Consider the following 23,223-nt stretch of genomic DNA (forward strand, 5'->3'; position numbering starts at 1 on the left):
CACTTTTCACGGCAGTTTTCATTGACTCACCAAAGGACCTGCCGCGACTGTCATCGATTCCCATTGTAGCGTTAACGGAAACAGCAACGGCTTCTTAACGACTTTTCGACACCAGACGGCACTTCTACCTGCTGACCCCGAAGAGCAGGATGGAATGTGGGCCCGACAGGTGAAGGGAGGGCGCGTGGAACAGGCCCTAACGTCTCGAATGAAACCACGAGGTGCGTGCAGCCGATCGGGACAAGATAATTCCAAGCTTCTAGTCGCTCGAAGGTGGAAATAAATTTTTCGAGTTCGAGGATTCCCAAGGAAAATTCAAGTTCTAAAGATAAAGAGAAACTGTACTCGGATATTTTCAGACCAAATATTCTTTAACACCAAAGACTAGCGGAAATAGCAACCAACGTTAACGCAAAAGAATCCAGGAAAATATACACGTGGACTTCCACCCACTCAGAAGTCAAATACTCACTACGGAAATGAGGATGTAACGTGGGGGGTAACGAAGCGTATTTAGGTCACAGGAAGTTACACAGTTCGAACGAGTGATTAGATGATTGATGAGAGTAAAATAAAAGCATTATGAGTCGGAATAAATAATTTCATTCTGAGTGAAATAAAATCAACGAAAAATGATTATCGGTACTATTGTACAGTATTATAGCCTGTTTTATTTTTGAAGATAGTTTACGTGATTCATGGCAGACGAGCCTAGAGAAAGGAAATGCGGGTTCGTTGACTGGAGTTTTTCGCTAGACGAGCAGGCTTTGCGCATGGCAGCGTTCATCTTTCGCTTTACGGTGGTGAATTCACGTGGATGACGGAAATTTCATCGAGCCCAGGCAGAAGCCATCGTAAATGAGATCTCCTCTCTCTTCCCCTCTCGTAAAATCGAGCGCTCGTAGTAAACACGTGGCACGTGCATGCGTTCTCGGCCTCTGAGGCAGCCTGCGCATGATCCTATCGTTTGTTTACCCGCTCGTGCCAGGAACAATATGCCCGTGAATTGTGTTTCCAATTAACTGAATTAAATATTAGTAAATCTCAAGTTTTCCACGAAATCACTAATCGAAATGGACTGATAATTTTAATGTATCCATTTAAAAACAAAATTCACTGTGAGTATTGAGGGTGGTTTTGGAAGCAATGTTCAAGTTCCACTTGAATGAAACTGAATTCCAAAGTATGAAATTACGAGGGTTATAAAATGAGGTACTAAAGCTTCTAAAAGTGCCCACAATTTATATCACTTTCATTATTCTCTTCTCATTCAATGCACCAATCACTACCATCTTAATAATCCCCAATTAATTTATCTAATTAATTTATCATTTCCTCCCACCTCATGAACACACAGAATCGAAAATTCACCATGTCTTCTGCTTGTCCAAAAAAATCCCTCTACTTCACACTTCAATACAAACAGTGAAGCATTCCTAAACGCGTCTGTGAATCACTGACCACTACTACTGTCATTGAAACATTATCAAACTCCTCAAAATTGAACCCCCATTTCTATCCAAATTCTCCACAATACTCCTCCATCATCAGATATTATCAGTAACCACTCATTGTCCATAGTAAACGTGAAATCTATAAGATGATGTTACTGTAGAGGCAGAAGTTCGCTCACCTTGACAAGGGACGTGACCACTGGGCTGTCCAGGAGGCCCTTGAGGAAGAGGAGGTCCGTGTCCTCGGCAACCTTGCCCAGCTCCTCCAGATTGTCCCGTACGTGCATGAAGGCGGCTGGAACAGCGACCACGCAATTTTCCATGAGACTTTCCACGAGCGCGAAGGGCAACGACACTGCCGGCTCGGGCGACTGGGGTGTAAAAGAGGCAACGAACCGGCTGGGGGGATGACGGGTGTGGCCACCCTTGGCTGGATCAATATTCGGGGTAGCTACAGGTGGCTGAGACGGAGCACGCGGGCCTCTCGCCGGAAAATCGAATAGAAAGGGGTCGATAAACTTTGGCTCCTTGGGAATGGAAATTTCATTCGGGCATGTGGCCTCCGAAGGGCGATGGCTTTATGGCGGGTTCGGGGAGCTGCAGGATTTCCAAATGAATTATTTAGGAGTTTGCTCTACGAAAAGATTATGCTAAATAGTAATCTGGAGCAAGCTCAAGGACGAGGGAATTATCGGGACGCTAATAATGGCTGTTTAGGAGCATTTGAGACGCGTAAAAGTAATTAGAAGCGTGCTTTGTTTGTTAGAGTCTGCTTTGACTGTGTGGATTTATTTAATTATGTTACTTACAGCGATTCTCGTTAATATTGGAGCACTAGTACGATTTTAACTTGTGAATTATAAACTGAATTCCTTTTTAATGAAATGGACAATTTTCCTGGACAGAACTTTAAGGGAAATATTTATTTATTATTTGTTATATATGTAATATTATCTAAGAAATGCCGCAAATAGATTGCACGAGTAGAATAGGCATAACTTAAATGGGTTGAGAAAATACTAAATGTTGGATCTCTTCACAAAGAAAGTTAAAAGTTTCTCTGATAACTCAGCAAATTATGGAGGAGCTTCTTAATGGTTAATTTAAAGAGCCAACTCTCGAGGTTCGAGTGTAGTCGATAAATGGCCACTCGAATGACGACGATAAGCGATTCCATCGACAGAAAGTTTGCATGACAAATGCGTCGCGAAGGTATCGATGCAACGAGAACCGCTGCATAGAGTTGCATAGAATTGCACCGAGGACTATGCCAACACACAGTATCGTGTATCCAGAACGCCTCGACCTATTTCTCGTTGGTGTCTTCTAATAAAGAATAACAAGAACCAATCTAATTGTACTAATATTATTTTTACCATTCAGAGTAAAAATAAAATTCAAAGGAATTTAATTGCATAAAGAAAAATATGCACATATTCTTCCTTCTTTTCTCGAATTCCCCTCTTCTCTTTATTGTTCTTACGCAAGGTGCAAAATTGGAGTAAATTACGAGCATACTTTTATTCATGGATTCAGTCGAAGGACCGTCATGAAATTCAAAGATCTAAAGCCAGCGAGATAATATTTAGTTACGTGAAACAGAGGAAGAAGAATGTTCTTCGATACAACGAATTCGAACTCTTTTATAGAAAAACTAAATATTATTTTCTTAATTTTTTGAAACTGTTCTCGAAACCTTTCGCTGGAATGCTCAAAGGAGAACAAGAGGTTCTTTATGTTCTGAGAATAGAGCGTCACGAAGTTCGGGTAATGTTGTCGGAATTTCAGCGATTTACCATTTTCCATCTGATACAGTTTGGTCCCGTTCATGGCGTCGATGCTATCCAGCAGTCGACGATCCTCCACCTTCTCTTTTCTCCCGAAAAGTACCATTTTGAAACTTCTTATTAAATCACAACTAATGCAAACAGTCCTCCTTGTCACCTCGTTATGATTTGCTCTACGATACCTAACCAACAGATCTCACATTTTCACTCAACAAACAACTTCATCCTTTTCTCTTCTCAACTCTTCGACTTCAATATTACATCACAACAAAGTGTCCAAGTAAATCCCGCCACCAAATCTTCTTCATTCAATTTTCCCAGTTTCTACTCCGTCTTGTCACAACGCACAGTCCAAGTGAAGTTTAAAGATCCCGAGACGAGTGGATGGTGTTCACCTCTACGTTTTCTTCGCGACACACGCTCTGTAACTGGTTCCTATTCATTCGGGAAGCTATCCTCGGAAGCTGGGCCAGTGTTTGCGATCCGAGGGCAAACAGCTAACAAGATTTCCTTTCAGAACTGGTGTCAGACGAGTCCACGAGCCTGTTCCACGACACCACGTCGCGGTGAATGGGAACGGACTGTCTTACACCTGCTGGGGCCCCTGGGCCCCCCAGCTCAGCCAGGGGACTGAAAGCGACACCCTGTGGAGGTGACGGGGCAACAGAGAGCTAAGCCAGCGTCCATGATAGACTCTGGCTCTTGGAGGAAAATTTCGTGTCGTTTTTTGAAAGCATTACGATCCACAGGAAGAATGTTCCTTCGTTGTCAAAGACACTCGATAGATCGTCTCGTCTCTTGGGGTACTGGTTCGAAGGTCTCGAGTTCTGACTCGATCCTCTGGGAATGTGAATAGGATTTGGTATTCTTGAGCCGTCGTGTTATGATTGGAAGAAATTTTAGTCAGCGGTGGGCGTGTGAGCTTTTGAAAACAAGTGGTACTTTGATACTTCGATAGCTGCCAATACAGTGGGATTATTTTTGGAGTCCTCGTTACTGACCACCGAGTTCTTGCGTCACAGAGTATCGTCACTGTTTTACGAAGACTATTCGAGAGACTGCTAGCTCTGGGATCACAATACTACAATGACATCATGCTTCAAGATTCTAATAAAATTCACAAAGTGCACCTGCTGAGGCTTCACCGAGTTTTGGCGGACTTTAAATTGAGAAATATTGATAACCGATTCATTGAGAGGATTTATAGTAAAGGAACGAAGGTCTCTAGCAGATCCAGCAAAGTACATGCTGGCATCGACGTAGAACGTTCAGAACTGACGTTCTCGAGGAGATTCGTCGGAGAATACGAGATCAAAGGGAGAGGAGAGCTATTCTTATTTTTCCAGACGGGACAGAGGGAAAGACAAGGAGGGGGCAGAGAAGAGCACGAGGAAACGTCAGCACCATCGTCTGAAAACTGCCCGCCAGAATCTGAGGTTTTCGACGAAGGGTCCAGAAACGGAGAGGTGGATTCATAGAAGAAGGGGTGGCCTTGAGAGGGAAAAAGTAGTATACATACATAGTTACGAAGAATCGATATATGTCATTGCCAGACAGGCGTAACAGATGTTCGATTTCAAAATGTTACGTTTTTTCGTAAAGGTTGACTCTAGTCGATCAATATCTACAAGTTCATAAGAATTAAGAACAAAATTCTAGAATAAATGGAAGAAAAATACTTAAAATTTGTAAAAATAGACATTCTATGATCACAAAAATAAAATTTATTTTAGAATTTTTCACTTCCCTGTGAATTGTATTTAAAATTATTTTGTACTACTTCATCCTTTATGTTAAATTGAGGAACTGACTTACAGAGTATTTTTTATACTAGAACTGAAGTGACTCCTTTGCATTATATTATAACACTGATCCCACACCAGCTGAGAATTAAGAATCTAAAGATTGTTTATTATTTAATAGATACTATTCGATTGTGACGCTTTGTTGAAAATTGATACCATGGAAGTTTACTTCAATTCGTATTCCAAATATACGCGGGAACGTGTATGCCTATGTAAATCGATTTTAAAACCGCTTCTCCTTCAACGACTTAGCCTTTTCGAAGACCTGAGACTGCTCTTTATCAAATAACTCATAAAAATTCGATGAACACCAGCTGCTCCCTCGAGGAAGAGCTGAAGGGCGAAGATAGAAAGAGAATGACAGGATTTTCTGAAACGCATAAAATATTCCAAACGATCGATGAAACATTAAATTAGTGTTCATTCAAGGCCTACGAGTAAGTAGCAGTTTTTGCTATAAGCTTTATCGATCGTTTGAGCTTTCCTTTAGATAGCACGTGTGCATTAATATCGATCCTGGTATAATTTTTTCACGCTGTGAAAATTGAAGTAGAAGAGAAAATGAACAAATCATTCCTGGAATGGGCACTTTTAATCGAAATCATGGTAGTCTTATTTTACAGGCCTTGTTGTGACACGTGTCTCAACCACGACGTGGAAAGTGGAACGTAAGCCAGCATCTAAGGTGCTTCACCGGAAATCACGTTAAATTTAACAGGATCACAGCCACACCTCGTGCCAGAGTAGGCAAGAATCTTCGAAGTCTGGTAAACACAATTTTCAGCGAACGGGATGTTTACGGTGGGACAAAGATAAACCGTTTAAATCAATACCCTCGACAAATCGCATCAAACTTATTTAAACTAAACTCTAAGAAAAATTCAAATTCAAAGCAAACACAATCTACCGAGCATTTAAGTCAAACAGCAGCAAACTCCATCAAACTTCTCTAAACTATTCCAAACCTCATAGAAACTATCTCATAAAATTAATGAAGACTTAAAGTATCTAACAGATAATATAAAAGACTCCCCACGAACGTCGTCAAACAAACAAAAACTAGATCAAACGCCCGAAAACCGAAATCAACCGAAGTCGCAATAAAAAGCAAAGGAAAATATACAAAGATGCTCATGGCGGTAACTAACACCTGCCAAACCTCGATCAAACTCGTTAACCGAACACGAACAATCGGTATACAGCGAAAACTCACCGGAAGTGGACTTGAGATGAGGCAACTCTTTCCGCGGGATGATCGAGCACCCGCAGATGTCCTCGATGTCCATCAAGGACTTGCTGTGCTTCATCTTCGATTCCTAAAGCGGCGTGTTTCAGGTGACACCGATCGACGGTTGGCTCAGCATGGATCCCAGCCTCGAGCACTCCACTCTGGGGATCGCACTTCCGATCGCCTGGATCCGCGATCGATGGCCCTTGTCATGCTCCCTTTCGAGCGTTCCACGTGCTGTCTCACGCGGGTCAATCGATCTACGTTTGACGAGAAGTCAAAATGGCAGTGGATCTTAGGATCTATTCATAGATCACCAGAGGTGGTTCGCGACGACGAGAACGAACGAGGAAGACCGCAACGGGACCTATAAGCCTGTGCACGGTTCGTGTCCGGTACTTATAGCTTGCCCGCGCGGGGGGTGGGTTTTCGCACCCTCGTTCTCTCTCCCTCTTTCTGCCTAGACGATTTTGCGACTCGTGGCAACGAGTGCTGTATGCTTTCGCGATCGATCGATAGCTAACGCGCCCACGAAAGGGTGCTATTATTCTCGATTACAGCCAAGGAACTGGGACGGAGGCAAACTGCTTCTTGAGATGTCTTTTTTGGTGGAATTGTTAAACTGGGGGTTAGTTTTCTCGTTTTGAAGGAGTGGGGTGCTTTTAGCCTCGGCGCACACGATCGACAATTTCGTCGGTCTAACTAAAGGTCGGTTACAGCCTTAACAGAATTTTGTATATCGATTGTCTTCTTATCAATTAGATAGAAAGAGAAAGATTGTTCTATAATCGGTCTTTAGTTAAACCGACAAGATTGTCTGTTGTGTGCATCTATACTCAAGTTGATAGTTGCCAAGTTACAGTGATGATTTTCGGCGCGAGGAATGGTGTGAAGAATGGGAATGAGAATATTGTTCTGTTTCAATTTCTGGGATATGTTGCAAGCAGTTTTTAATTATATCCTAAGGCTGGTTTAATGATAGTCCTCACTCTCGAGACTGGGATCATCCTATCCATTGGTCATCCTTGATCATTATAGGGGTAATTAGTCTTGATCATTGTTTATGCTTACTAAGTGCAAAGAACAATTTGTGTTTTGCGAAGTCGATATTGTAGTGATACAAAATACCATAAGATAATAGGTCTAACCTCCATACCCAGATAGCACACTACGTCTTGAAGATGTCTATTTCATGTTCATTTCATGCCTGAACGTCTTACGACATAATTTAGACATCTTAAAAACATTAGACAGCGTAAGTCTTAAAGACTGTTGAAATTTATGTCCATAAGACGCCTTTGGACATATCTGGATATATCATATCTGGGAATAATTTATTAAGGAAATCAAGCTAAATAGAAAGTTTTAGTAATTAGAAAAATATAAATTTTAGTTCCATTTGACTTCTTACATATGCTTTATCAATTTGTCATTAACTTATCAGGATACCTTATATTACAGAAGAGCAAGTATCTATACAGGATAGACTGGACATTTGACTTTCGTGTCTCACGTTCTGAAATATCGACTTCTCAAAAAATTATTAGTTTTCGAGCGCCCTCTGCGATTTTCGAGCGGTGAATGTAGGAAACACATCGTTGTCATTACTGGCGCTGGTAATGACAACAAACGAGAAAATATTCCTACCATACCATCCAAAATGCAAGGTGTCCTACTGATATTTATTAATTAAAATTAAATATTCCCCTTATGAGAACATTATTTTAATTGCAGTTCAATAGTATAGCATTATATCATAATATTATTGAGATTTAAGATCAAAATCTCAACAATACTCAAATGGATATACCCAATAAAATAAATTACAGTTTTGAGCAAAATAAAAAATGCGAGGAATCCAATTTTGATAGTGTTTTAAAAGAAAAATGGAATGAGGCTCAAAAAAAGGGAGTATTTCGTTACATATTGAACATCAGAAATTCAAAAGTATTGGATGGAAAATATCAATTTTTTGTTCAGGTAATTTAATCTTTAATATAATATTTTTAGTATGCAAGTCATAAATTAGATGAATCTGTTTGATTTATTCATTCTTTTATTCATCTTTTACTGATCTTTTGAAGACACTCTTTGAATATAATCAGCACTAAGATTTTATTATTGTAGAAAGTACTGGGATATGTCTAACATTAAAGTTTTATTACTTATCAATAGGATAAGAAAATCTTAAAGCAGTTGCACACAGGAAATTGAAGTTCAACGTTTTTTTTTTATATGATAGCTGAATATTGATCGTGGTTATTCAAGAAGATCTCCTGAAAATATTACTTCAATGACACAACCATTCGATGAAAAATCTTTCAACTTCACAAAAATTGCACCAGAAGAAGAAATAATGAACCTGGATAATGGAAGCGAAGAAAATGTCATTGCAGTTAATGTTAGCCCAATTGAATATTGTCATTCTTTATTGTTACCACAAAAGTGTAAGAAGTTGCCTCAAGTTGTAACAAAATACAGTCTATATAAAGCAGTTGAAATATTTTCGTTGAGTTGTTCTTTGTAAGTATATTTTCAACATAGAAACAATTGTTTTAAAAAATGTACACCTGTATTATTTTATGCTGAAAATATTATTTAATATGTCTTGTCCACTAAACATGATCAAACACTGATTATAATAAATCATTTAATTTTTCCTTCTTTCAGGGATATAAGAGTTATATTTAATAGCCTTTGTGCCTATGCATCTGTAAACCATCTTCATTGGCATCTGTATTATTTGAAGCAGAGAATGTTATTGGAATATATTGTAAATAGATATATTTTTTACACATTTCAAGGCAATATTTTAATATTGTAAAAGAATTTTCATAATTGTATCACAAATTAGTTCTATTCTGACTTTGTCAGAGAAATCTAATAGCTTAAATTAATTTATAGGATCTTGAAGACTATGCAGGTAATGTAAAAGTTCTAAGGAACTATCCTGCCAAAGGATATTGCATAAAGTATTCTGATACGCAGAACATAGAAGATTTTATAACCTGGGCATTTTTGATAATAGACTATTTACAAAGAAAACAAATAGCACATAATGTTTATATTACAAGAGCGAAAAGTAATAATGAAGAATATGGAGACTTGAGAATTTACATTTGGGCCAGAAAGTTTAGTACAGGCATAAAGGACATAAGTGCTTTCAATCCGGCTGTTTGTGAATTATTTGGACATGTAACAGTAAAATGTAAGAAATTTAAAGATATATGTTTATATATTAAAACCTATAAGTATTGAATTAATTATAATATTACTTATTTTATAGCTGAAGAAGTATATAATAGTCTAACAGAAGAATACATAGCAAATATTTTGGAAGATATAACAGAAGAATGTTTCTCATTAGTTTTTGATGAATTAAAAGAACTAATACAGAAACAAATGCGTAAGGGCAATGAAAATTCAATAAAAACACAATAACAGACAATAAAAATAGATACAATTAAATATTACGATTTTTTTGTTACCTCAAATTCCACTTTTACTATCTCTTCATGAAAATGCGTTTGAATCAATTCGTAACTGTCATGGCGTCAGTTTCGCTTTGGCGCCACTTCCTCTCGCTTCGATTCGAACCAGAGATCTGTAAAAGAAAAGAAAGACTAATTAAAATCAAATGTTCTTAAAAAATACAAGTACATTGCAACTAAATAACAACTGAATCCAAAATATATCACATATAATGATAATACGATGTAAAAGCTATGAAATAAATTGAGATGGAGAGTAGAGAAAAAACACGAAAGCCGATCAAACTTTTCTTAAATTATTGAAGAAATTTTTAACTAAAAGCTTCCTGATATTAGCTATAAGTAGTGACAGAAGGTAGACGAGAATACGAATAATGTTTGCAAGCAATTATATGTCGATAGATAAATGACACACACCTTAACTATTTGCAGAGTTTCCAAAATGTCCGAACTTGCCGATTGCCACAGAACGACTGACGTAGTTTGATTAATTTCAGAATTAGCGAATAGTAAAATAGATAGTTAAGCGTGTAAAATGTATTAGTAAATGAAATCATACCACAATATTGACATATTTCTAGCAATTAGTCGCAATATTAAAATAAATTCATATTTTAAATATATCTAATAATATTTAATTTTAATTCCTACCACTCGTGGCATTGTAATCTTATTTCAAACTGAATCGATAACGTCGAATGTGAAAGTGGTAAACTCTCGAACGAATGACAGAAAAATACATTAGATGACAGATCTATCCTATACTTTGTCGATGATAAAACTTAACCACACGTGTTTCTCCTGTGACAAAACTTGTATTGAACATGTTAAGTTTTGTATATAATTCTACTTTGTAAAATATAAAAAATAGTAAATAAACAAAATGCAACACGACGACGTAAGTATCCGACGACCTGTTTGTTTATAAACAATAAGTAATTTTAACCTTAAATTTTTTAGGTTGTGTGGAGTGTTATCAACAAATCATTTTGTTCTTTTAAAGTAAAGTACGTATAACAGTATTTTAAAATAATATTTAAAATGTTCAGAATTTCTTCGGGGGGTTTTCATTCATTACTAAGGAAGATTTAATTCTAAAATTATTACTTTTGTAGCACAAAGTCGCAAAGGTTTTGTCGGAATGAATACAATCTCACAGGTTTGTGTAGTCGAGCATCGTGTCCGCTTGCGAATAGTCAGTATGCCACTGTTAGAGAAGAAAATGGAATTATTTATTTATATATGAGAACTGCAGAACGGTATGATATATTCAATAAGATTATTTCTATATGCTTCTAACTCCGAATTCACTGTGCAACACATTATTTTTATAGAGTTCATTTTATGAAAACTTCATGGGAAAAAGTAAAGCTTTCGAGAAATTTTGAAAAGGCAATACATCAAATCAATGAAAACTTGTTATATTGGCCAGGGTTCATAAAAGCAAAATGCAAACAGAGATTTGTAAAAATCACTCAATACCTCATACGTATGAGAAAATTAAGACTAAGAAGGCAGAAACTGATTGTACCTATTCAAAGAAAAATTGAAAGACGAGAAAGGCGTAGAGAAGAAAAGGCTCTTATCGCTGCTAGATTAGAAACAGCAATAGAAAAACAACTTATGGAACGATTAAAAAAGGGCATGGTGTGTATAACAGATTTCATTTTTCTTTGCTGTAAAGTTCTATAATTATATTTCTATAATATTATAGTATGTATAAAACACTCAATATTTTTCTACTTTTTTCTTTTTCAGTATGATGATATTTATAACTTCCCGCAAAAAGTGTTTGACAAAGCTGTAGAGGCTGTTGAAGTTGAAGAGGAGGCTGAAGTTGAAAGTGAAGAAGAGGAAGAAGAAAAGATTGAGAAAGAGGTGGAGATGGAATTGGAAGCAGATGAAAGAGAAAGAGAGGAGGGACCACATTATGTTGAAGCAGAAACAGACGAGGAAGACTATGAAGACTTCGATGACATAAAAGAACTCTCTATGGTAATTTACAAATAAAATAAAAAAATCGTAATGCAAAATTCTACAAACATATTTTTTCAACAGGATGAAGATAGTGATTCAGGTCAAAAAGAAGAAGTCGAATTATCGGACAGTTTCGAGTTCGAAACGAGTGATATCGAGGTAAAAGATTGAAAATTCATATCTTTTTTTCCTGAAAACTGAATAAAATGTAAAACTTATGTCTTGTTTCAGGACATAGTACCTACCACGAGTAAAAAGGCAAAACCACCCACTAAGAAAAGGAAAACACAAAAAAGGGACCGTCCCAAAGTGGAAATCGAATATGAGATGGAGAATGAACCGCGACAAACAGAACGAGCATAATAGATTCTTAATTAGGACAATTATAATTGTATTTTTAATAAAGTTTAATAAACTGTATTGCGTTATTCCAGTAGTATTATCTCTCCAATATTGTAAAAAGGAATTGGAGTTCCATATTGTAATTTCGGCGTAACAGATTGAGATTTTATTCTGGGAAAAAGCTAGACTTTAAATAGACTTGAATAAATTTGGATTATACTGACCCTCGTGATTAGTAGAGCTGGGTCTTTGGAGTTCTATTATTAATTCAAAATACGCGCCAAGTATTTTAAAGGAGCTTGCGTAAGCTAGATGGCAGTTTTTTAATGGAAAGGTAGAACTAGCAGACGACATGTTTACACACAAGTTGAAGGTAAATTTTATTAATTTTTCGCGTAAAGAAGATAACTAAAAATGAATGAATTGTTGATTTTAAGAAACTTACGAGTTTCAAAAAATTACATTTAGTTCAAAATCGTGACATGCTATAAAAATTGTTGTATAAGTGAATATGTTTATAAGGATGACAGCCTCTTGAATGTTTATCTTTGTCACATTTAGCGTATACCTACATTGGTCCAAACAATATATTTCTAATGAAATCTACGTAACATACGAAATGAGCTAAGAATTGTGCTTATAAACATAAGTCATTGTATATATACTATACTTGAAATTAAGTAATTTTAGAGATGACATTAAACGAAAAAGGTGAAAAAATTGGTTTTGAAAGCGTTAATTAGTGTCGAAACGTCAAATAAGGTATTACTACTGTGCATTTCGTGTATCAAGTTTGATGATAAATTTGACAGCAAATGTCACGAACTTCGCGTTACCCATGACAGTGCCTTTTGTTTGCTATAAATAGAAGAAGTAGGTTATCCGTGAAATCAATTCCAAAAATAGGGCAATTAACCCAATAGACCCTTTTTAATAAACCACTTTGAAGCTAGAAGTTTGTGTTAGATTTTTACACAGCTCCCTTAATTATACTAAAAAATTTGATACAAAACATATCAATCTTACTATACTCAAATTATTCTTCTAATTACATTATTTTATTAACAAAAATGTGAAATTTGAAGCTTGTATAAGATTCACATACTTTTAATTATACTAAAAAATTTGGTATGAAACTGATAAATATCATTAAACTCAAATTACCCTCCTTATTTCTCAAGGAATCCATTATTTCACTAACAAAAACTTTAATTTTCTATTTCAGGTATACTATGAAATCTAGAAAAGTGTCAGAGACTTTCAATTAAGATTGAAATCAAGATTATGGTCTTAAGGCAGCCAGATTTAACACTTCATTGACTCTTCATTTCATTTTTCACATAAATGAAATATTAGGTCGATATGGAGTTAAATAATGTGGGAAGTGAGAAGAGCTCTATACATGTGGCGATCTCTTTTAGAAAATTATGTGTGGCTACAGTGTCTCTACCCCTGGTTACTCTTTTATTCTGTTTTATTACAGCAAATATCTTCCAGCAGGATGATATTCATGAAACACATTGTAGGGTATGTGTTTTATATTTTTACCCTTTGAGTACTGTGGATATATGTACTTAGGCAATCAGTGTAAACTGAGTATGAACACTTATTATTGCTAAGAATTTTAATTCTGGTACTCAAAGGGTTGAAGTTTATTATTTAGCTCATTATGACTATATTAAAAATGAAAATTCTTTATCCAGGTTTACAATGTTCTTCCCTCTATCTCAGCCATTACTGGCATATCTCCTCAAAGATACTTATGGCGTATAAGTATAGCATTGCACATTGGCCCTCGTTTAATCATTGCTAGTGTTTATCATGCATATTATTATAATATACTGAAAACAATTGAGGATGTACCTTTGAAAATTATGGGCTGTCGATTGTTGAACTTATGTTACTGGTTGAATATTGGAGAAGTGGCTGCCCTGTGTGGAGTTACATATATTTCTAACAGAGAAAATTATGGTAGGCTTTTGGGACTTTTTAATATAATTATTTTAAATGCTAATAATCAACCTAGATTCATAATTGAATTTTGAGAAAATTTTTGAACATGATGAAATACAATATTTTTTATAAGTAGCAATGTTGTTTTGAAAGTCTCTAGAGTATTTAAAAACACAATATTTCTTCTCTATTTTATGTCAGGAGAGTTTGTGTTTTCAAGTCCTTTTTGCATCTAAGAGCATACATGTATTTACTATTTTAATATGGAAAATGTTTTTCCAGCGGTGCATGAAAAGATCTTCATCGCATTTATGATTAGTTCTCTCACGTATATGCTAACAGCGGTAAGACTGGGACGTATTATAACACCGAATGCACAAAGTCTTCAATACAAGCAGGTGCTCTTTGTGACAAGTCTTGTTAGTACTGTTGGGCTCATTATTTTCTTCTTGAAACATAGACTACTGTGCCATGATTTGGGTAAGAAACTCTTTATACCTATGATAGAAATTTAATAAACACACTGTTATATTGTGTTACAAGTTCACATTGTACTTGTATTTAAAATCAAATAACAACTAATTATATTTTTTCTGACAGCATTTAGTTGGTTTTCCTTATGCGAATATGTGATTGCCTGTGCAAATATGGGTTTCCATGTTACCGTAGTTTTAGATTTTCCCAAGGAGCAGTTGGTCGTTGGGAATGGTTTACCTGCCTCAAAGGTGGATTAATTCCTTGTAACATTTTATAATTATGATTATCTTATTATTGTCATCAAAGTGCCTACTGCCACTGTCTGGAAGTGCTATTGCCAAGAATTCAAATTACACAAAGTTGAGTATCTATTGATAAATACTGGTTCACATTTGTTAGTAAAAGAATTTTACAAAAAGAAAGGAAATTGTCAGTGAACATATTTCACTTAAACAAAGTTTAATGATAATATTAACTTTACTCCAATTTTTGTAACAAGTGAGAGGTAAAATCAAAGGTATATGTAATTTTTTTATTTCACGCTTATCCCTGCAAGTAGATAAATTTAACAAAATTAATCCATAATAAATGTAGATATTTGAAAGTTTCATTTTCTAAAAAATTTGATTAAATAGTAATTTAAAAACATTTTACGTTATGAGACAATGAGTGAACACATGATCCAGCTTCCAATTAGCTCATACTTTTGTTTCAACAAAACAATGTCAATATGATCTAATACTTCATAATAATCTACAGATATTTAAGAGAGTTTTATCTCAACCATTGCATTTAGTTATTGTCAGTTTTAAAGTGAGAAGTCCATAGATAAATATCTTCCAATCATTTCCAATACACAACAAGGCACATTTTTAAAGAAATGAAAAAATCTAGCGCTTCCAAAGTATGGCACTGGTATCTTCCCAGGCAATGAAATCTTTAATGGCCTTTTAGATAGTAGAAACGTAGTGATACTAAAGGAATATGTATCCTACATACAAACAATATTAAACATTATAAAGTCTAATGGGATTCTGTATTTAGCTTTTACGCATAGTTCATTTGAGAGAACTAATAGTGTGAAGGAACACATAAGTATAAATAATTTTAAAGATATTCTTTTAGAGATTCCAAACAAAGTGAGAATTCTAGTCAATGATTACTTCTAGTCTATTTTTGATTCATTTTAAAATATTATTATTGTATTTTAAACGATAGATATTATCATATGTTATGGATCTTGATGCATTGTTAGCATGTAGGATGCATTTATATTAAAGTAATTTTCATCTTCGATGAGAGTACATTTATGAGATGAATGTGCGCGATCTTAATTTAAGGTATACATAGAAATATTGTACAGCTATAGGTCACCAATATAATATATTTTATCCGTCAAATATTATGTAAAGCATAATGCAACCAAAAGGCACAAGTTATTTGATAACATGCAAACAAGAAATTGTGTTATAATTATTGCTTATGTTTATTTAAGTGACTGTAAAGTTAGAGGACATGCTAAAGGAAAGTGAAATCACTAATTAATTTATATAATATATTCCTGACCAAAACTCGAATAACGTCCAAGAAATTATGAAGCAAGTTTATGAGATCAATTCGAACAACTGTTTGTACCAAATTTTATAAATAAGAATCTCGCTCCCTCGTCTACTGCATAACAATAGATATTGAAATCAGTTTTAATAAATTCGAACATGCATAATACTATTTAAGAATGCTGAGCAAATACATTGCAGTGTCATGTTCCTTATATAGTTTATTTCGAACTGATCTAGCAATGAAAATAAATTTTAAATAACACGTAAGTGTGTCATTATTCATTAAATATGTCATTTAGCATCATTGAAAAATAGGTAATAATAAGTGTTTTATTGGAGATTATTGTTAAATTGTGATGCAGATATAAGTATTAAATCATTTAACATATCGTGATAGCTCTCGTTACGATACAAATGAAAGCAATTATTTGTACTAATAATATAGAAACACTTGTGAATTATCACAATTAGTTTATAATTATCGGAGACTTAAATCCGTGCCAAGTGATTAAAGATACCGTTGATGTAATGTATTGGCATAGAACTGGGTGTTATGCAGATTAAAGTTTACAAAATGTCTGCAGGAAATTATTTATAATTATTTCTAGTTTCTTAATTAATATCATTCTTCCAAAGACAGATAAGTTAATAAATTAATTTATTGTTATCTTACTTGACTCCAAAAGACTGTTTAAAAGATTGTGAACTATCTTTTGGAGACATGGTGTACATTATACTATACATTAACAGTGAATATACTAAAACTTAGTACTACATTTAGGTACAACTGTTATTATTGTTATTGATTTTGGTAATTAGTTTTATAATGATACTTTTACGGAACTTTAATCATATCAAGATACAAAGAAGAAGTCTAATATGGTTTATGTAAATTGTCTCATCAGTGCCAGAATTGTAATGCATTAAGGTGCAACTTGGGCCTTGACCTGTGACAGAATCTTTATTTAATTGATGTGAACCACTTGGCACGTTGACTCTGTCGTGAATTAAGCTGATCTCTGTTCTCTAAACAGAGATTTATTATGCAAAGTAGTGCAAAAGGGTTCTGGAGCAGAGTTGTGCTATAATTAGAAATAAACAAGAAAGAGTGATGAAAGTTCACCTCTTTTATACTCTGCTCCTCACATTTGTAATATACTATAACTATTGCACACTTGTTGAGTAGCAAAGAATTTTTCATTAAGAGTAATAATGAATTTGCTCGAAGTTGAAGTACAGGTAATAGTTCACGATAAATGATAAGTTTGTAAGTCAATTTTTCTTGTCGCATGCATGCACATATTTTAGGACTTTTGAGAGGAGCTTTTCGCTTGTGTATTAGTATATTCACTTTTAGTGGTGAAGATTATACCACATGTTATGGTCATTTTAATATACATATTTATAAAAATACATTCACACCCTATGAGTGACTAATACAGCATCAAGAAAATTTATTGAAGGAAATACTCGCAGACAGATACTGAGTTAGAAAAGTTTCTCTTCAGTATAATTATTAGACGAATTAATAACTTAATAACTGAGAAGATGAAAGTTAAAAAGTGTTTGTAGTTATGTTTTTGTTTCATAACAATTTTGGAGTAATATAATTAGATATCTCGGTTTGAGATAGCATGTCAAAGTGCTTTGAATTTTTTTTGAGCTTCCATAGTTCCAATTTAAGTTATTCAAATCTAAATTCACTATAGACAGACTTCTCTAACACTCTATATTTACTATAATCTTATTCTGCTGATATTATTACTATTTTTAGAATAATAGTACTTGGTTGTGAGTTAATGTCTTATGTAATGTTACTTGCGTGTAAAGTATATTTTTTCTTATAAGATATTTTAAAAAGTGTAGATTATTTGTTCGCTAGAAAGAGCTTTGTAGCTTCTATTGTGTAGTTGTTAAATTTAAATTAATTAGCAATAATGGTAAAAGAAATACACATGATAAAATGGTGTGCAATGGTAAAGAACAAAACACATTTTTCAACATACTTTTGCTACGGATACCTTTTCTGATTTATCATACCAAACGAATGAAGGATAATTTAAATGATCAACAGTTCTGTGATAATCGGCACAAATGACTGCTTTAAAGCTGTATTTTTTTATGTTTAATAGGTTTACAAAAATTACTTGTTCCTCAAGGTGCCTAAGTAATTTAATTAAGAAGTAATTAAGGAGTAATGATAAGTTCTTTTTTTCCAATTCAATTATGTTGCTTCCTTCAATATAAACTTCATACACGTATTATCACAGAATCGTTCAGGGCACTTGTTTTCAGAAAAAAAAAGATAAAAGAGAAAAAAGCAATCAAAGCTGCAGATAATTAAGTAGTTCATTTTCAGTTGTGGATTTTAAGTACCAATTTAAGTTGCAAAGAATTTAAGCTGTAAAGAATGAGAAATAAAAATTGGAGATTCAAGAGAAATTAGACAAGAAAAATGGTTAATTAAGAGGGAAGAAAGATTATCGTTTATCAAGGGGATCACTGTGTTTTAATATTCCTTGCTTAGTAATTGAAAAATATTGAATTATTGAAAGAAATTTTTCTTCAGTTTTTTAACTAATGTTTGTATTTAATATTTAAGTATTTTATTTTAAAATATTGTTATCAAATAATTTTGTAAAGAAATGTAATCATAGTATGTTCGTCAGTTCTAGCGATCAATTAGAACGAAAGTGATCGAGCCTGAAACAAAACTTCGGCTAGCGAAGGTAATTGAACTCCGTTGACCTTAATACGGAGAAGGGGGGAACGAGCTGTCTGATAAAGACAGACAGCATTCTCAATATGCAAATTACCGAAATAGTAAATAGCATGTTCCTTTTTCTTTTGATTTTTCGAAAGCAATGTGCCCCTGTGATCAGATGTACGAAAATTTGCGTCGGTTGAGAACGAAAAATATTTAGGGTTTACCCTTGTACATGTTAATGAATGGAAACGAAATAAAACGTACCTTGCATGTACTTGTCATTGTTCACTGCACCTTCTTCTATTCTTCTTTTATGTACACAGAACAGCGAAATACGTGGTCCTATTTTGATAGACTATTCGATAGATTCTGTTTGATAGACTCTTCCTAAGGATGAAAAAGGTCATGCACATGTAGAGTCAAAAACTCCATTTTTTTGAAATATAAACACTTTTTTATTTACGATGAATTATTTTAAGGATGCTTACAACTTATAGAGAAATTGCTGAAAATGATTTTCTCCTGTTACAATACACACTTCACATCCATGTTTTGTCAACCGCGTTAAAAAATTCCTACCATATTGTGAATTTTGTCATAGATAAAAATTGATAGATGGACCCACAAATAAAAACCTACAGGAGTTAGGTCAGAGCAGCGCGCGGCTCACGAAACTGGTTCTGCTTTGCCAATCCTTCATTTTGTGATTGGTAATTGGTGTAATTGTTATACACCTTATTCTCGATTTTCGCTTTATTTGGATCTCTAAAGTCACGTTCTAAATATGTCTTCACTATATGTTTTTTATTTTCTTGTGCAGATAAAAATAAAAACGTATATATCTGAATTATTTTTGGTAAATTGAGCTGATCGTTTATAGAAAATCATTATTTAATACTTATTCATATGCACATGGATTTTTTTAAATAGATAAGAGAGAGGATGGAATAAAACTAACTAAGAAATGGTTGATGAGTTTATAACGGAAAAAATCTGTACTAGTTTTGCGTACTTATACAATTAAATATTTTTGAATATTTTTAAGTTATATACAGAGTTACAATCACTTTTAATACAAAATTTAATTACAAAGTTCTTATCGTTTAGCTATGGCTCTAGTTACTGAGAGTTTAGATCCAATTCGCTTACGCAGATAATTTGAGGATCCACTTTTCACAGGTTTTGGGCCCAACTGTGAAACATTGTTCACGTATACATTTTCTGATCCAGCAGTCTTTAGAACGCAATCTACAGTTATTTCGTATAATAAAACTGTAATAAAATCCAAGTTATTAAAAACTTGTGTCTTCCTGCTATAAGCTCGTAGTTTATGTCATCGTTAGTTCAGTTTACTCCTTATTGGAAATTAATAGTTACGTATTCACAGCAAGTTCGTTCACTCTAAACGATCCTAAATTGAAACTTGGTAAGCATAGCAAAGAGCTTATAGCAAGAAAGTGCTCTATATAGAATAAAGTTTGTTCACCAAAATTATTAATACCAATTGCTCGCTCGTCGTTCTTCAAACGACTCGCGTCTATTCTTTCCGATAGATCGATCTTGGAAGTAACATCTCTCTGGCGTAACCTTTTGACTTTTCTTCCCTCAAGATCATCTGCAGAAGAGGTCAAGGTAGCGTCCAAGCACTTGCTGCAACGCCAGACGATTCTAGGGTCGTAGATATCAATATCGACTACTGGTGGTTGATGGCAAAGTGGATGGTAGACTTCTTGGCATTCTTGACACTCTAAGAGGATTAGCGGGCCCAGTTTTGCGTCGTTGCAGACCTTTTGAAGAAGAAAGGGGATCAGAAGGGATTAGGATTAGGAGAGGGAGGGTTGGAGCTAGGAAACAATATTTGGGACTTGGGACGCGGACTAGAGATAAGAGGACCTAGTCGACGTGGGTCATGGACAAGCGAAGTTCTTCAACATGGGTCAGGCAAAGCAGGACCCCTCAGATCAGGGGGCAACATGACTCCTTTGATACGAATCAAGGCACTTACCAGAGGTTCCAGGGGAGATTTGAGCTAGCTTACCAAAACAGTGAAGTAAAATAAGAAATTTAAAAAAGACTCTGCTAGTCAGGTAATAATTACTTTGCAAAGAAGTCCATCACCAGAACCTTCATCAGGAATAGATATCGTTGGGATATCTCCTTTTTCAGCAAAGTCCTCATTCTCTGTATCAATTATTTTTACAGATGTCCAATTATCTATTGCAACATTATTCACAGATAAATTACTGCATTTCTTTGTGACAGTCCCTTGTTGAGAAGTTTCATCGCGTTTCGCTGTATTTTCATTGGAGAACGATTTTCCCCGAACTTTAGAATTCTGCAAGAATTTCTTTGGCATTCTTGCTATCAATGTTTTTTCGAAACCGTGTTTTTTCTGGATACTCGCGTCCAGCATTTTGCGAAGCTTCTCTGTACTATCTTTTTCTGTCGAATGGAGTAGAGTCAGAGCGATGAAAAAATTTTCGTCGATGTCAGAGGAGTCGGACGAGTCTTCCAACATTTTATAAATAAAATTAAAAGTTAAGGGTTGGTAGAAAAAATGAGTCAGTTGTCGGAATCTTCTTCAGGGTTTCTTCCGAAATTTCTAACTGACTTAGTGACGTGACTGATAGAGACTGAAGAAGAAAAGAGAATGAACATTCATGTTCATTGGGTGTGAAATTTGCTGAAAAAACAGGGCTGATAACTATCGATAGATTTGCACCGATGCACAATTGTTCTCTAATACATACGGTGACGAAGCTATATAAGGCTATAAGCTAATTATTTTGCTACAGTAAGATGGTAAGTTTAAGAAAACTTCTTCAAAAGAAGCGAAAGAAAAAAAGCAGCTTTAATAATAAAATTCTCATCAAACGGGACAAATTATGACTAAAGCATATTATGACTAAAATAATGGAATCTAAAATGAAGAACAAAGCTAGCTATACACTTTTGCAACCTTCAAAGCTTATCTCAAATTGCCACTATTTGAGGAATTCGGATTGAAACTCTTCAGATTTCGCAAATCAATAAGTTCAAGGGAACCTGAAACGAAGAGAACACCTACGCACCTGCTAAGACCTTCAAGCCCCGCGAATCCTCCAAGCTCAACAGAGACAGCCATTATTGTGAAAGGTCGATAATAATTGAAGTAAGCGAAAGTAGGACATCAACATTACATATACTAAATAATACAAGAACTTTCCCCAACTCAGTAAACCATTGCTTCCAATTATACACATAATAACTCTCAGACACAGTTCTTCTCGAAGGGGTTGATTTCTTCCCTGAAGCGTCTCAGAAAGGAAGAAGAAGATTTAGCATAGGCAGGAGACTCTGAAGAAATCTTTCTTCCCTCAGTGAATTATGCCTTCTGAAGACAATTTTTTGAAAGATTTCTTTTCAAAGCGATCTAAACGAGGAGGAAGAGTTATCATGGACACTAGGTCTACGGGCAGCAATCGCTGTACCAGAATCGAGAGGAATCCAGCGGGGAAGTCGGCCCTGTAGACGTCGAACGAGTAGGATTATTCGCCAGTGGAGTTTAGGGGGCAGGAGAGGGGGTGAGGGGTGGGGCTAGGGAACAATGTCGGAAACGACGGGGACGGTATGCCGAGATATGCAGGATATCGCGGAGAACTGCGATCCTTCGAGGTCGGGGGTGTGCGGGGGTGGCGCGAGTAAAGCTAGATACATATCCCTGTACACCAGCACAAGCAGCGCGCAGAGAATACGTCTAAGTGTATTACCTACGGAGAGGTTCCACCTAAATATGTAATAATATCTGCTGGAGATACCGGCATTCCTCGACCTCGAGAAGAATTCGATCAAAATGTGTCGCGATACTCTCCTTCCGGTATGCCAGGTGAGCTCGTCGCTGCATCCCCCTCGTACCCCTTCAGTGTCTGCGTCTTCCACGTTTAGGGGAGCAGAATCCAACCATAGACACTTTTCACGGACCGAAAATAGGCGATCAGATTAGTAAAAGTATCAGCTAGGGTAAAAGATAGTTACTGTCACTTTAAAAGTTGATTTTGGTACTGTTAAATAGTCTGTTTATTTATCGAACAAAAGCACACGTTTTATTAGTATTTAATGTTTTTATATTAAAAAGATTTAGTTGATTTTCAAGATCTCTGTTATTATCTATTTATAAATACATTTTTGGCGGAAGTGTTTCGGGGGTTTGTCACCCCTAAAATGTAACCGATAGAATTACTTACTGGCATAGAATTTCTTTTGAGAAATATTTTTGGAAACGCTTGTAAAGGTGACCATCAGCAAAAATTGATTAATGATTAATTTTTAACAATCTTTATTTTTATTTTTAACGTAGTTGCCACTTATTAGTATTAACTAAAAGTTATTGTATTAAATATAACTAACTAATAAACTTCTAGCAAGTTTCACAAGCTACCCACCCCCGTATTTTAGTTTTCAAAC

General features: G+C 35.0%; 5 protein-coding genes across 10 annotated transcripts; 3 read left to right on the top strand and 2 right to left on the bottom strand.

Annotated features, from left to right (window-relative positions):
• Positions 1 to 911: 911 nt before the first annotated feature.
• On the bottom strand, positions 912 to 3,466 carry LOC143185091 (uncharacterized). Its single transcript, XM_076387826.1, has 4 exons — positions 3,459 to 3,466; positions 3,251 to 3,423; positions 1,634 to 1,749; positions 912 to 1,022 (listed from the first exon to the last, which is right to left on the bottom strand). Exons 1-4 carry the CDS (start codon positions 3,464 to 3,466, stop codon positions 972 to 974), a joined length of 348 nt encoding a protein of 115 aa, XP_076243941.1. The 3' UTR covers positions 912 to 971.
• A 4,447-nt stretch (positions 3,467 to 7,913) lies between these two features.
• LOC143184605 (GDP-D-glucose phosphorylase 1) lies at positions 7,914 to 10,282 on the top strand. 4 transcript variants are annotated; one of them, XM_076386957.1, is made up of 6 exons: positions 7,914 to 7,941; positions 8,009 to 8,254; positions 8,517 to 8,797; positions 8,945 to 9,047; positions 9,179 to 9,482; positions 9,561 to 10,282. In XM_076386957.1, the coding sequence occupies exons 2-6, from the start codon at positions 8,075 to 8,077 to the stop codon at positions 9,713 to 9,715; spliced, it is 1,023 nt and encodes a 340-aa protein (XP_076243072.1). In that variant the 5' UTR covers positions 7,914 to 7,941; positions 8,009 to 8,074; the 3' UTR covers positions 9,716 to 10,282. The 4 variants fall into 4 exon arrangements, with proteins under 4 accessions (XP_076243072.1, XP_076243073.1, XP_076243074.1 ...); XM_076386958.1 differs by having other exon boundaries at positions 7,916 to 7,941; positions 8,017 to 8,254; XM_076386959.1 differs by having other exon boundaries at positions 7,924 to 8,254; positions 9,179 to 9,197; positions 9,303 to 9,482.
• Positions 10,283 to 10,546: 264 nt separating this feature from the next.
• Rbm13 (RNA-binding motif protein 13) lies at positions 10,547 to 12,170 on the top strand. Its single transcript, XM_076386951.1, has 7 exons — positions 10,547 to 10,663; positions 10,726 to 10,772; positions 10,881 to 11,024; positions 11,100 to 11,412; positions 11,524 to 11,760; positions 11,824 to 11,901; positions 11,974 to 12,170. Exons 1-7 carry the CDS (start codon positions 10,649 to 10,651, stop codon positions 12,103 to 12,105), a joined length of 966 nt encoding a protein of 321 aa, XP_076243066.1. The 5' UTR covers positions 10,547 to 10,648; the 3' UTR covers positions 12,106 to 12,170.
• A 249-nt stretch (positions 12,171 to 12,419) lies between these two features.
• On the top strand, positions 12,420 to 15,523 carry LOC143184744 (post-GPI attachment to proteins factor 2-like). 3 transcript variants are annotated; one of them, XM_076387205.1, is made up of 5 exons: positions 12,420 to 12,457; positions 13,310 to 13,611; positions 13,788 to 14,055; positions 14,320 to 14,517; positions 14,638 to 15,523. In XM_076387205.1, exons 2-5 carry the CDS (start codon positions 13,447 to 13,449, stop codon positions 14,769 to 14,771), a joined length of 765 nt encoding a protein of 254 aa, XP_076243320.1. In that variant the 5' UTR covers positions 12,420 to 12,457; positions 13,310 to 13,446; the 3' UTR covers positions 14,772 to 15,523. The 3 variants fall into 3 exon arrangements, with proteins under 3 accessions (XP_076243320.1, XP_076243321.1, XP_076243323.1); XM_076387206.1 differs by lacking the exon at positions 12,420 to 12,457 and adding an exon at positions 12,690 to 12,846; XM_076387208.1 differs by lacking the exon at positions 12,420 to 12,457 and adding an exon at positions 12,877 to 12,957.
• Positions 15,524 to 19,611: 4,088 nt separating this feature from the next.
• Positions 19,612 to 21,308, bottom strand: LOC143185092 (uncharacterized). The gene is made up of 3 exons (XM_076387827.1): positions 20,879 to 21,308; positions 20,157 to 20,567; positions 19,612 to 20,110 (listed from the first exon to the last, which is right to left on the bottom strand). The coding sequence occupies exons 1-3, from the start codon at positions 21,296 to 21,298 to the stop codon at positions 19,877 to 19,879; spliced, it is 1,065 nt and encodes a 354-aa protein (XP_076243942.1). The 5' UTR covers positions 21,299 to 21,308; the 3' UTR covers positions 19,612 to 19,876.
• Positions 21,309 to 23,223: the final 1,915 nt, after the last annotated feature.

Source organism: Calliopsis andreniformis, chromosome 10 (genome assembly GCF_051401765.1).
Source record: "Calliopsis andreniformis isolate RMS-2024a chromosome 10, iyCalAndr_principal, whole genome shotgun sequence".
Classification (NCBI taxonomy): Eukaryota; Metazoa; Arthropoda; class Insecta; order Hymenoptera; family Andrenidae; genus Calliopsis; species Calliopsis andreniformis.

Coding starts and splice junctions, on each gene's coding strand:
- LOC143184605 (XM_076386957.1), top strand. CDS start 8,075: ATGGATATACCCAATAAAATAAATTACAGTTTTGAGCAAAATAAAAAA. Junction 8,255..8,516: donor AATATCAATTTTTTGTTCAG/GTAATTTAATCT, acceptor TTTATATGATAG/CTGAATATTGATCGTGGTTA. Junction 9,483..9,560: donor TGGACATGTAACAGTAAAAT/GTAAGAAATTTA, acceptor CTTATTTTATAG/CTGAAGAAGTATATAATAGT.
- LOC143184744 (XM_076387205.1), top strand. CDS start 13,447: ATGGAGTTAAATAATGTGGGAAGTGAGAAGAGCTCTATACATGTGGCG. Junction 14,056..14,319: donor TTCTAACAGAGAAAATTATG/GTAGGCTTTTGG, acceptor ATGTTTTTCCAG/CGGTGCATGAAAAGATCTTC. Junction 14,518..14,637: donor ACTACTGTGCCATGATTTGG/GTAAGAAACTCT, acceptor TTTTTCTGACAG/CATTTAGTTGGTTTTCCTTA.
- Rbm13 (XM_076386951.1), top strand. Junction 11,413..11,523: donor AACGATTAAAAAAGGGCATG/GTGTGTATAACA, acceptor TTTCTTTTTCAG/TATGATGATATTTATAACTT. Junction 11,902..11,973: donor TCGAAACGAGTGATATCGAG/GTAAAAGATTGA, acceptor GTCTTGTTTCAG/GACATAGTACCTACCACGAG.
- LOC143185091 (XM_076387826.1), bottom strand. Junction 1,750..3,250: donor ACTGTATCAGATGGAAAATG/GTAAATCGCTGA, acceptor TCGCTGTTCCAG/CCGCCTTCATGCACGTACGG. Junction 1,023..1,633: donor TGGTCACGTCCCTTGTCAAG/GTGAGCGAACTT, acceptor TATTTAATTCAG/TTAATTGGAAACACAATTCA.
- LOC143185092 (XM_076387827.1), bottom strand. CDS start 21,298: ATGTTGGAAGACTCGTCCGACTCCTCTGACATCGACGAAAATTTTTTC. Junction 20,568..20,878: donor GTGATGGACTTCTTTGCAAA/GTAATTATTACC, acceptor CTTCTTCAAAAG/GTCTGCAACGACGCAAAACT. Junction 20,111..20,156: donor ACGAACTTGCTGTGAATACG/TAACTATTAATT, acceptor TAACGATGACAT/AAACTACGAGCTTATAGCAG.